We start from the raw sequence: 12,616 nt of genomic DNA on the forward strand, positions 1-12,616 counted from the left end.
AAGTTAATGTTATGTCCCATCTAGAGTCTGACTTTACTGAAGCACAATTAAGGCCTATATTTTAATAGGCAGTTAACATATTTGACTGCCTCATTTTCTCGTTGTCCAATTTGAAATGCTGAGGACTGAGTGCCCAGCACTTCGGTTCCACCCATTTGCAGTCAGGGTGCTGACTTCATTCCATGTCTGTGGTGTTTCCAGCCCTGTGGAAATTCTTCATATTGTGAAGAAACCCAGATTAGCACACTTATTTTCAGTCTTGTGGGAAGTAGACGCTTTGCCTGTTTTACTCATTGTTCTTCTTGATAGAGAGGGTAGAGGCAGGTGCAGTCATTGAACAATAGAAAAAGCCTCAATGAGAAGGATTTTCACAAGTATGTGGGCAGCAAAAGGAAGGGTAGAGAAAATGTGGTTCTGCTGCTGAAGGGGGCAGGTTATGGAAATTCATAGACCAGGTGGGTGTGCTGCCATTCAGAGAACCTCATCAAGCTAGAGAAATGGGCAGACTTGCATCTTGGCTCAAATGGTTTTCCATCAAGTTGTCTTTTAGCTCTGTCTGAAAACTGGCTAGTTTCTCATAAAAAAACTTTCCTTATCTTCCGATATTCATCTCGCAATTGTACAGAGAAGCTGTTTTAATGTTTAGCCTTCAGAGAAAAGAGGTCTTTTCTCTCATGTTCACTCATGGTTCAGCTTTTCTATCTGAAATTAATAGGGCTATTGGCTACTTTGCTGGTTTTCCTTATATGGTTGGGAGAGCAAGATTTGCAGGCTGAAGTAACATCTGACACTACCTGGCTTATCTAGTTGTATGAAGGTACAGTTTCAGGAATTCTGGACATCCTGCAGGAGGCTTGTTATCTACCAATTCTCTATCTCTACCCTTAAGGAAAGATGTCGCTTTAGATTTGAGCACCTCTGAAGAGCCAGTAAAATCCTTCTGCCCTGGAGATGGTGAAGTGCCATTCTTTAATTTAGAACAAAAAACCCCAAACGACAAAACAAACAAACAAAAAAATCAACACGAACAAACCTGTCAAGATTTTCCATTTTCTCCCTGAATAAGCTGGAGAATACACTTTAACAGAAAATTTTATTGCCCACAAACCACTTTTTTTGTCCATTTGTTCTACCATTAAGCCAGCTCCCTCAGAGCTAGATTGTCTTTCTTTAGACCGTTACCAGATCTTAGTTTCTCACTTTCTGCGTTATTTAAACTCAGAATGTCACTTTTTGTTCATTTTATTCTTTAACTGCTCAAAATTATCAAGGGACAGCTAGAATGATTTAATTTATCCTAGTATCTGCCTGAAGGCAGAAATCGTTGAGCCAAAAAGCTGCAAGGTACTGTCCACCCTGTTAATCCCACTCTACACAAAGAGGAGTTCTGTTGCAGTCACTACAGATTTGAAAGATGAAAAGTTGAGACCAAATTCTTTTGTCAAATAATTTGCTGGAGTGTCCTTTACTGAAACTCTCTCTAAATAAACTGAGTAAAAACATGTATTTGTTTTTCTTCTATTTCCCAATCAGGGCTCTTTAAGATGTTCATGAGCAGTAATCTTCCTAAAACCACTGGGCCTTTGAACCTGCAATGCCAGAAATACTTTTCAATAGCAGCTTCTTTTCATGCCCTTTCATAGAGCAGCCTGAAGCCACTGGGGAGGTGCAAAAAAGTCCTCTCCCCATGTGAGGCTAACCTCAGGAGAGATACAGCAAGAGGGAAGGCTTGGGGGTTTTCTCGTTCTTTAATTTGTACCAGATTATTCATCCAGCAGCCCATTGTAGCTCTGTGATTCCTCTTGACAGCCGGAGGCTCCTGTTGGATTCCCCGGGTTATTCTGCCTATAAGCAGTGCTGCTAGGCATTTCTAACACTCATTAGATGCCCAATTATCCCACAAAAAAGGGGGAACTCAGTGCTCTGTAATGCCTGTAGGTCACTGCTCTCGAGCAGGAGGGAGGTGAGCAGTGCACTTTTACCTGAATTCTCATCATTTTTTTGTGGCTTAAATGTCTTTTGCCTATTTGTATTCTTGCAATACCTTTTCTGATATAAGGTTAAACTCTCCAAGTCATGTTCATCACTGATCTCTAGTGCATTTAACTGGATGTGTGGTTTTCATCTTTAACTAAATGAATACTTTTATTTTTCTTCTGTACATCTGTCACATGGAGCAGAGCACGCTCCTGCTGGTCGGTTGTGATTTTCATGTAGTTTCTCTTATCTGAGAAATAAGGCTTGAAAAATAGGCTGAACAGACTGGGAAAGTCCAACTTGTTACGTTTGGAGCATTTTTTTCCCCTGAAGAAGTTTATGTGCTGTGATGACACTGAGTATGGAACCATCTGTGGCTAGTTTCAGGTATGATCTATGACCTTTAATGATGGGAGGACAAATGTTATTTTAAGACTGCCTGGGCTGAAAATGCTAATACATCATGTGCTAGAATTTAAGTAACAACTCTGTTGGGTTGTGTGAATATGGAGGAATGTTATATAAAAGAGAAAACAGTTGGGTCCCACAATTTGGTTTGAGATGGAACTTTCTACAGCCAAGCTGTAAGATATCAGAAGATAAGGAAAGTTTTTTTATGAGAAATTATGTATTCGTATTTTGCAGCTGCATAATGCTGTTATTGAAATGATCTATGCACGGGAGTTTGAGCTGTGGACATTTTTATGTCTTTACAGTTAAGACTGGAAGTAGCAAAACAACCTGTGAAACATGTTACCTAGCTTTTTTAGAAGGAATACTTGTGCTGAAAGCAAATGAGAGCCTGCAAATATTCCCGTGCATGTGAGAATGTGGGAGGAGTGAAACTGATATGTAACTTCTGCTATTATGTTTTGTTATAATATGAGATTTATGAGTTGTATACAGCAATTATCCAAACTTTAATGAGCATTTGTGTCTTCAGGTTCCTCAGTTTTTAATGGGATATGGGTATCTATCTTAGATTAGCAACTGCTAGAAGACAATGGTGATCTCTGCATGGGACTGCAGATCATAAACAGATCATATGGGCTCCATTTCTACTCCATTCAAATCAAGTAATTCATTGAGAAAACACAGTCATATGGATGTAATGATCTGTTAGTCCCATCCATTTCTACCTCCTGTGATGCCCTAATGATTTATTCCCTCGATGCAGGACTGAGAAGTGGCTATGGGGTTTTCCGACGTGGGAATTGGGCCACCCCAGCACATGAGGGGTGTTTCCATTCTCAGCAGAGATGCTGATGGTAGTACACGTGCTGATGTAGCTGACTTTGGTGGTTAATAGCATTGTTTGTCTTCCTGTTTTCCCACAACGCTGAGGATATGTCAGAGAGATCTTTGGTCTGAAACAAAAGCAGCCTCCCTTTATCTACCTTCAAGAAGTGGTTTACCATTCCCTCATACAGCATATTGGACCTTTGGTGTAGAATCACTCTATCTTTGGTCTTAAATTCAATTTTTATTCTGTTTGTAAACATTTAATCTTTTGAAAATAGCTTATTTTAAACCTGGATAAATATCTGGTACGTTTTTAGTATACTATTTACTACAATTGGCACTACCGAAGGAGTCAGAATGCTTGCATTTAACATGAGCATAGCAAGACTGCTCATTGCTAAAGGCCGTAAATAACACCTTTCTTAGTCTGGGACATATTTGTCTGAGGTGTGATTATAGTTATTGTGCTGCAGTTTTGAGAAAATTGCTCCTTTTGAATTCTTCGAATCTCAGTGGATGAACAAAAATGAGAAGCAACTATATTTTAGAAAGTGTATATTTTCTGAAGGTCCACTCTGAGTTGATGATTTTCTGGTTTTGGAGATTGTTGGTATACAGAGAGCTTGCTGGTATTCAGACAGGTTAGCAGTCTTCATTGGAAAAAAATCTCTGAATGCTGGGAATATAAAGCACTGAGTTCAGTCTTTAAGCATGTTTTTGGCTTGAGTCAAGGCTATTAAATACGGCTCACAAATCTCAGAATTAAGATGAGAATTTGCCTTTCAAACATGAATTAGCCATACTGAACCCAGAGATCTGATTTATGTACCTCCTTAACCTCATGTTAACCTCATCTGATTTATGTACCTCCTCAACTTCACAAGTTTTCTTCTAAATTTAGCTTGTTACTTTATTGCACTTCTGTATCTCTCTGTCCTTATCTCAAATGTCAAATTTTTCAGCAAATCCAGAACTGACCCCTCTTTGCTCCCACTGAAGTCAGTGATGAAACTTTTGTGACTTATGAAAAGGATTTTATAATGTCATTGCCTGCGAAAGTGGGAGGCTGAACTCTGTGCCCCCAGGAAATCTATTCCAATCTTGTGATCCTATGACTTGAGTGGGAACAGAGTAAGGCCAGTGTGAGTCCTTTTGCAAATCCAGCCTTAAACCTTGCCTACCCAAACAAGAACATCTGGAAGAGCGAGGCTCTCTGTATGGGACATCTATAATTTTGCAATAAAAGTTACAGAGCTGGCTGGATTCAGAGTGCTGTAATTATCCAATCAAAGCATGTGCCAAAATGTGGTTTGGAAGGTCAGAGCTTAACCTATATATAAACCAGAAATGTCTTCCAGCCCAGCAGGTGCACCATGCATTTTCAGTGAAGCGGTGCCAGGTTGTAGCTTTGTGCCTTGTGAGAGCAGTTTCTGAAGGAGGCAAGTTTAGATCAGCCATGGAAAGTTCTGTTTGGCCCAAGTAATGAAGTGGTTGTGCATGGCTGTGGGCATTGCTGGATCTGCTGCCGGGAAAAGGGAAAAAGGAAACAACTAATAGCCAAATTCTCACTTGCAGCTAACTGCTGGCTGGCAATGTCCACAGTGGTGCCATCCGTAGACAGCTCTGGGTTAAAGGGCTCTGCTCTGTCATTAAAATAAGCATTAGTGTTTCTGTATTTATCTACATCTGTGGTCAGCTGGGCAGGAGATCAGAAAGGGAAAACATTGGAAGTCTCACTATCTAAATCTGGTCTGAGATTAGGAATGTTTCATCCAGGACTGAGAATGCCCCAGATGTCACAGAAGTGATCCATGCAACCTCCCACTACACACAAGGGGTTGTTTTTTGGGTTGGAGTTTGGAGTGAGTGGGTTGGTGGTCAAAGAATAGGTATGTTTTAGGTATGAATTGATGATCTATGGATGTTTGCATCATGAGTGTTCGCTCTTCTGTGCCTAGCAAGGTCTGCAAAAGGCCCGTTGTGTCTTACTTGTGTTTAAAATGAATGTTACTAACTTGACTCTATCCCATGTAAAGGGATAAAATAAAAATCTTTTAATATAGAAGTAGGAAGTTTATTTTGTGATCAAATGCGGACCACATTACATGTGTCTAATAACAGCAGTGTGCACTCACAAGCTTGAGTATCTTCAAAAGATTTTAGTAACAATAAGCTAGTAAACCTCAGGGAAATAGATACAGGAGGCCAAATTCAAGTGTCAGAGGTATAAATAAAAGGATTTTTTTTCCTTTTGTGGAATTGTTTTGGATTTCTTTCCTGAGAGAGTACAGTTTAGCTTAGCAGGAACACTTCTGAATGTTTGACCTTTGAACAAACAGAGACATCTGAGAATTATGAGACCTGCCAAGGTCACTTGGTGAGTCAGGGAAGCTATGGGGAAAGAGTCAATCTGGTGAAGTATCTTACACAACCACTGATGCACCCAGACTTATTGACTTACAATGGAATCCAGACAAGGCTCTTTTTTGGAGAAACCACAGCTAGTAATGTGAAGCTCTGTTTCAGCAGTAGGACCTCAGTTACTAGTACTGTACACAGTGCAAGATGGCAACATTGCTCTTATGTAGAAACATATTGATTAAAAAAAAAAAATCTTTTCTTGTTCAGGTTTTCAGAAAAAAAGATATTTAAGAAATAATTGAAAACACAAACCAATGAGATATAATCTGGAAAATTAAGACTTGGGGGATCTAGTAGTGCAGATAATCTCTGGAGAGGTATTAATGGTTGATTCTCCATCACTTACAGAGTTTGTTTCTATTTTTAAGTATCTTTCTAAATAAATACCACAAACTGCCATCCTGGATGTAGATGCTGACATTTTCTAATATGGGTCATGCAACTGGTCATATTAGATGGTTTTAAAATAAAGAGAAAAACCACTGACAATATGAAATGTAGTCATTTCCACATGACTAAAATCACTGTGTTTGTCTAAAACAATTGAATAGTCAGTGCTCTAGGGGAAGAAAAAAAACTAAGTGCAGTGCAGTAGGTCTGTTGCACAAGTCAAGCTGTGATTGCAGGGTCATGCTCCATTACCAGTTCAGATTTCCTCTGAATATGGCACTGACGATGACCTTACTACTCTACGATCAAGTATATGCTCTTTAACATATGACAATGCAATACTAAATCAACCTTCATTTTTACTTAGCTGGAGACTTTCAGTCTCTGTCTCTTGGAAAAGTTGCCCACGAATGTAACAGGAGTAGAATGATTTTGTAGTGGTTGAAAAGGACCTGTGCTTTCTTGCCTACTTCACAGCTTGGCTGTTTGGGAAGATGTAGGGAGTACAGTGGGTCAGCTCATCACTCCATGAATCCATTAGACATTTTCTTCAGCAAGGGTGAGAACAAAGGAGCTAGTGTTAAGGTAACAGCCTTGGCAATGGTGGTACCAAATACGTTTTTTCAGCTTGTCCTCTGGGAGATAATCCATGCTTGAGGCTTACACTTCCTGGGGAAGGTTTTAGCTCCAAAAGCAATGACTTTTAGCACTGATATAGAGCCCTGGCTTGTGGTAGTTGCCCTGTGTCATGATGCATTATTTGGAATAAAATAGTTTTGCAATCTAATTTAGTCATCACTATTTCCTGCCTATTTGCTCAAAGAAGGATGCAACCAGGCTAGTCTGTGGTCTCTTTTGGGTTTTGAGTTCTCATCAACTGGACAAGTACATCAACATCAGGATTTCTAAGTAGCAAAGAGGGTGTGCCACAGCCCTGATTGTATCAACACCAGACCTCAGCTTCAGATTTAATGTTGAGTGGTATGGTCACAGCTGACTTTCTGTGAGGAGGGAAAGGAAGGAAACTTTGGCCACCTCTGCAAGTCACTCATTTCTCAGAAGACTATAAGAAATATTTAATGAAATGACCAGTCATAACTTTTGCATCTGTGTAGTAAATGAATTCAAGGAAGATCTGCTTACCAGGAATAGCAAGTCAACAGCTGACTCAGCTCTGTCCTCCCCCTAAAATTACATGGAGAGGGTAATTCCAATCTCCTGTCTAGAACTCAGTGGCCACAGCAGGACCCTTTTGCTTTTAAAACATACTGAACTGTTGAAAGGAATGAAAATAATTAAAGGCCCATTCTTTCCCAAGCTTTCTTTTTTGACTTCTGTGTGCAGAATTAAAAGCCTGTAGGATATTTTTATCTTTTTGTGTATGAGAAAAGAATGTTGGTGGCATTTTTTTAAAATGCACCGTGAGACAGAAGAATATTTTTTTATGAATACTAGAGTCAGTATGTATGTGTATACATACACTCCCACGAGCATATACGTGTGTACATGTATATATGTGAATATACGTTTGTAAATGTGTATATACACAGGTGTATATATACATATTTGTGTTATATATACATATGAAATAAAATTAAATCAGAATTATATAAAAGTTACATGACATTAGAACAGCTCATAAAATTTAAGGTTATTCCATTTAGGAAATCAAATTAAAATGATCAAAACAATCCTTATGACCTTTAGAAAAAAAAGTCTGTAAATCTGTGAAAATTGTATGTGCTACTGTGGGATTTTGGTCAATTGCTTATAAGGGAAGTGAAAATAATATAGCATTTGTGAAAAATGTTTCACTTAGTCTGTAAGGTTGGGACTTGCTCTCTGAATGTAGATGTATGCAGACAACGTAAACATTTCCATTTCAGCTACTCACATGAGGTTCCCTATAGACACAACTTAGACATCTGCCTCCTGTAATCAGGGAATTCCTGGGGGTGATTTGTTCCACCCAAAAGCAGATATCTAAAGCAGGATGGAGGTACTGTATAGTAAACTGTTTGTTCCTCCTCAGAGTACAAGGAGTCTGGTTTAATTAACTCAGCTGTAGATGTCAACCTTGCAGGTGACTGAGGTGAAGCCTACTTTAGGAAACCAGCTCCTTTTTGAGACAGATGTGGGGATGTCTGCTGGAGGTTCTGGGAGTGCTCAGTCGTGCAGAATGCCCAGTTGCTTTCCAAGAAGTTAGTGGCTGTACCTGCACAGGAACTCGCGTGCAGGCATTGTGACCCACGTCCCTTAATGTAATTACATCTGTTCAGAAATATTTTACTTAAACTGGTTGGATTTACATGCAAACCTGGATGGAGCTGTTCCTCATTTACTTCTTTATTAATTGAATACCTTTGTAAATTTAGTTTTAAATGACTTCTGAAGATGAGACTTGACCCTCTAGTCAATCAGAAGCCTTTGAATATTATATTTCATTTGTTCCCTGTTGATGCAAAGAAAGGTGAAAGTCATTTCGGAACTCTCCAGTGCTTTTCCCTCTCTGTTATTTTACTCTGAAGTTATTAATGATTTATCTATTTATATTATTTTTGTATGGTTCATTTTACAGAGTATTTGGATATATGGCAACCCTTAAACATGTCCTCTGTTCTCATGGATTCATCCATCTCAAACTTTGAAGTTGTGCAAGTTAGTAGAGATATATCCAATGACTTTTCCACTGCCAGAGACTTTTGTCTATCCGGTAAGAAATGTTTATTCATAGCTTTACAGAAAATATTGGCTCATAGAATCATCTAGGTTTGAAAGGACCTTTAATCAACTCATGAGATAGAAACACCACAAATATCTTCTCTCCTTCCTCCCTAACCCCTTTCTTACATAAATACATTGATTTTACTTTTTTTTTTTATTTTTTTAAAGACTACCCTAATGTCTGTGATTTTGAGAGAAGGAAAAAAAAAATATCTGGTGAAAGATACGATGGACATAAAGTGTCATACAGGGGTTGGGTAATTTTGACATCTCTTGGGCACAGAGACCTCCTGCTTCTTCAGGGATTGTACAACTTAGAGAATATTGTAGCAAATAATTAAAGGGATAATTATTAATTATTTTCTAAAGAACAGTTAAGGGGTGCTTATCAAGTGAGACAGGTGGTAGAGCCATCTCCCATTATCTGTAGCTGTGGTGAGTGAAGGCAGGTTAACTGAGAGCTGAGATGAAGCAGGGTTGTGCTGCAGTAACAACAAAGGGAACTTTAATCAAGAGCCTGACTAGACAGCAAAGAGTCCTTTAATTCCACATGACTAGCAAAGCCTCAAATGCCACAGAGTGGTAGAAATAAGGAAAAGTGAAGGTATTGCTCCCACCTACCATAGAAGATGGCCCTTGGAATGGTCCCATTTTCTGCAGTGGATGGTCCTCACCCTATGAAGGTGAGCAGTGTAATTATTTTCCCTTTCCTTCTCCCATAACTGTTTGAAGGAACCTTTCTAAAGGAAAGGTGTTGGATATCCACCTTTGAGCACAAACTGGGACGAGAGGATCACTTTTCTTATTCTGAAACATTCCCCTGGGGACTGTTTGAGTTCAGCTGAGGTCTTCAGTACTTTATTAGAAGATGCTTTTCTTCTCCTAAGAGCTGTGATACAAATTCTCTTGCTATATTACTCCTGTATAAACCAAATATAACCTTTTCTCCTTTAACTATTTTGGAGAATTTTCTGGGAATCATTTATGTCCTGTTATTCTGCTTTAGAGCAGAATAATTTTTGCTTTATCTGTTGTAAAACTTTTATTTTAAGCATCTTCTAACAATGTCATACAAAATACTTTAAGCATATGTTTTTTTACCTGCTCTTTTTCTTCACGTTTTACCTCACAGCTTGTTCAAAGAACCAGTCATGTACAGTGGTTACATTGGAAATCCAGCCTTCAGCTATAAGATGCCTTTTCTACCCTGATACGCAGATATGCAAACATGGCCTGCAAGGACACAGCTGCTGGGTTCTGCTCAAAGAGCCAGCTACATATATCTACAGGAGACAAGGTAAGAGCAGGTGAAGGCTGTGGAGGCAGGAACTCGACTGTGGTGCCCTGTGCACAATTTGCTTGAAGGGGTGTGAGGAAATGCTCAGTAGGCATAAAGCAGTCTGGATGTCTCCTAGACAATTGCCCATTGCTGTTTCTGTGGAGCTACAGCCAAGTGAAATGGGAAAACGTCCCCATTTATTTTTCATAAAAATGCACAAAATCATAATGTTATCATCTAATATTGTAGCAGGTATAATAAAGGAAGTTTGGTCTATAAAAGACATTTTGGAAAGTGCAGAACATTAAAAACAAACCAAAAAACCAGCAAGAAAAATCCAGCTCCTTCCTCTTCATCTGCAGTAGATTAAGTGTCAAGGGAGAGGAATAAGTCTGAAAATCTCTCTCCCTTTTTGTAGAAATGTTCAGATTTATATTCTAATGTGGTGTCTGGTCTGGAAGAAATGGTTGAATAAGAGTTTGGAAAGTTAAATGTTCATACCCAGTAGCTAACATCTAGCATAGCAGGAAGTATTTTATAGGAAGAGAACAACACAAATTTACCTATGTTTCATTTAAAGTGAATCAGACACTTAACAGCTTAAAATGAAGGGAAACTGGATTAATTTTCATTTCTGAAATGGTGCTAACTTGAAAAAGAAAATTATTCTTCTTCTGTTCCCTCCCGAATAGATTTATTTCTGCCCATTTCTGAATCGGATTTAACCCCAACTGTGTACATCCCATCCCATGGAGATCTAGTGGGCAAATCCCAGGTGATCCGCGTTGGCTCAGAGTGGAGAAATATCAGCCAGTTCCTGGGGATCCCATACGCTGCACCTCCCCTTGCAGAGAGGCGCTTCAGTCCCCCAGAGCCGTTTGCTTGGGTGGAAACCTGGAATGCTACTGTGGCTGGGTAAGAGACCCCTCTGATCATCTGCAGGAGTGCTTGTCCATCCAGGTGTATGAAAGCAGCTGGAGCGATGACCACAATATTCAGTTCTTTCTTGAAAAAAAACCTATAGGGTACAGATTGATAGAAGTTTGGGACTTTGTTTAACAAAAACAATAATTTCTCTGTCTATATATTAATCTATGTAAGCACCTCAAGAAAAAAAACGCAGATTCCAATTGATTGCCTTGAATCTATGCATAACTCCCCACTGACTGTCTGCTGTCAGTCCATTTTCATTCTGCATATTTATACAAGTATTTATAATTTTTATACAAATACATTTTACTCCTATTGAGCCATAAAGCAGCTCTTTGACGCTGATGTAACCAGAACCTGTGGGTCTCATATAGAACTTCTTTGCCTAGAGGCGTCTAGAAAATCAGGCTGAAGCACCCAGATAGTCTTTTCAGTCCAAAAACTATTAAAAAGCAAATACTTATTAAATGGCTTGGACAGAAGTACAGAAGTTATAAACATTTTAGGTAATGCCTTAAGAGGAAATGAGCACTCAGAACTGGATTTAGTAGATGGGCCAAATTTCTCTGAAGTCGCTGCATCTAATATTTCCTGTTGGCTGGCCCTGCCTCTCCAGGGCTGTACAGACACTGCTGTTTGGTGAGCTTAGGCTGGAGGCACTCCATGGGCATAGCCTTTGTCTGCATGATTGTGTTTCATTTAGTTTTAGGATATGAGTCTTAATTTTGTTGCTTTGGGGAACCAAAACGACAAATTTTGAATGTGTATTTCTTGAAGAAAAGAGGGTTTGGGTGACAATACTTAGCGTGCTGTGGAACATGTTAGAACAAAGGATTTATTTAAAAAAAACACAAACCACAGTAAATAGAAATGCAACAACAACAAGAAACAAGGTATGAAAGGAGAGTGCCATTAGTGACAGAAGGGAAATATTTATTTATCAGCCTGGACTTGATAAAAGATTAAAAAAAAAAATGAACCCAAAAACCTCCAAAAGCCCTCCACCAAAAAAAAAAAAACAAACCAAAAAATCTCCTGCTGTTGAAGTCTCCAGCTGCTGGAGGAGCTGTGGACTTGCCTCAGCAGGTGGCAGCCTCTCCCCGGAGTCGGTCCTGGCATGAGGAGCTGGAGGTGCTGGGAATCTTGATGAGTTGCTGAAAAAAAAAAAAGAAAAAAAATCTTCATGAGCACAGGTGATGATTCCTGCAGCCCTGTTGAAGGGTACCTGATTAGTAGCCTTAGACCTGTTGCTCTACTTGGGTTCCTACCTGGGAATTTGTGTTTTGTCGGCCCAAAATGGCTTGAGGAGTTTTGGTTCGGTGCTTCTCTATGTTAGTGTGAAAGCTGTTGAGTGATATCTCTGTCCTAGGAACCTCCCTTATGGAAAGATTTTGTAGCATTGTATTAAAGCTGGTCTTTTTACTTGTGGTTTTCTATTAAATTCTTCATACCTGCAGTGTAAAATTTTACAAGGACATAAAAAATGATAATTTTGAAATGATTGTCTGAGATATTACTGTCTTTTCCATAGCCTCGTTTGGCTTCTTCCTTAATAACTTGCGATGCTTTTCCATAACTCATTATGTGATATAAATATGGATGTGAAGGAGAAGGAACTGGCTTCAAAATAGCTTATATCTGAACTGCAAAAGT

General features: G+C 39.1%; 1 protein-coding gene across 1 annotated transcript in view; it reads left to right on the forward strand.

Moving 5' to 3' along the window:
• TG (thyroglobulin) overlaps positions 1–12,616 on the forward strand; it is a 150,501-nt gene that overhangs the window by 63,998 nt on the left and 73,887 nt on the right. The window contains exons 36-38 of the mRNA XM_014965221.1: positions 8,609–8,743; positions 9,887–10,051; positions 10,726–10,948. Coding sequence (XP_014820707.1) covers positions 8,609–8,743; positions 9,887–10,051; positions 10,726–10,948 — 523 coding nt within the window. The remainder of the gene's footprint in view (positions 1–8,608; positions 8,744–9,886; positions 10,052–10,725; positions 10,949–12,616) is intronic.

The sequence above is a fragment of the Calidris pugnax genome, unplaced genomic scaffold, assembly GCF_001431845.1.
Source record: "Calidris pugnax isolate Ruff unplaced genomic scaffold, ASM143184v1 scaffold41, whole genome shotgun sequence".
Lineage (NCBI taxonomy): Eukaryota > Metazoa > Chordata > Aves > Charadriiformes > Scolopacidae > Calidris > Calidris pugnax.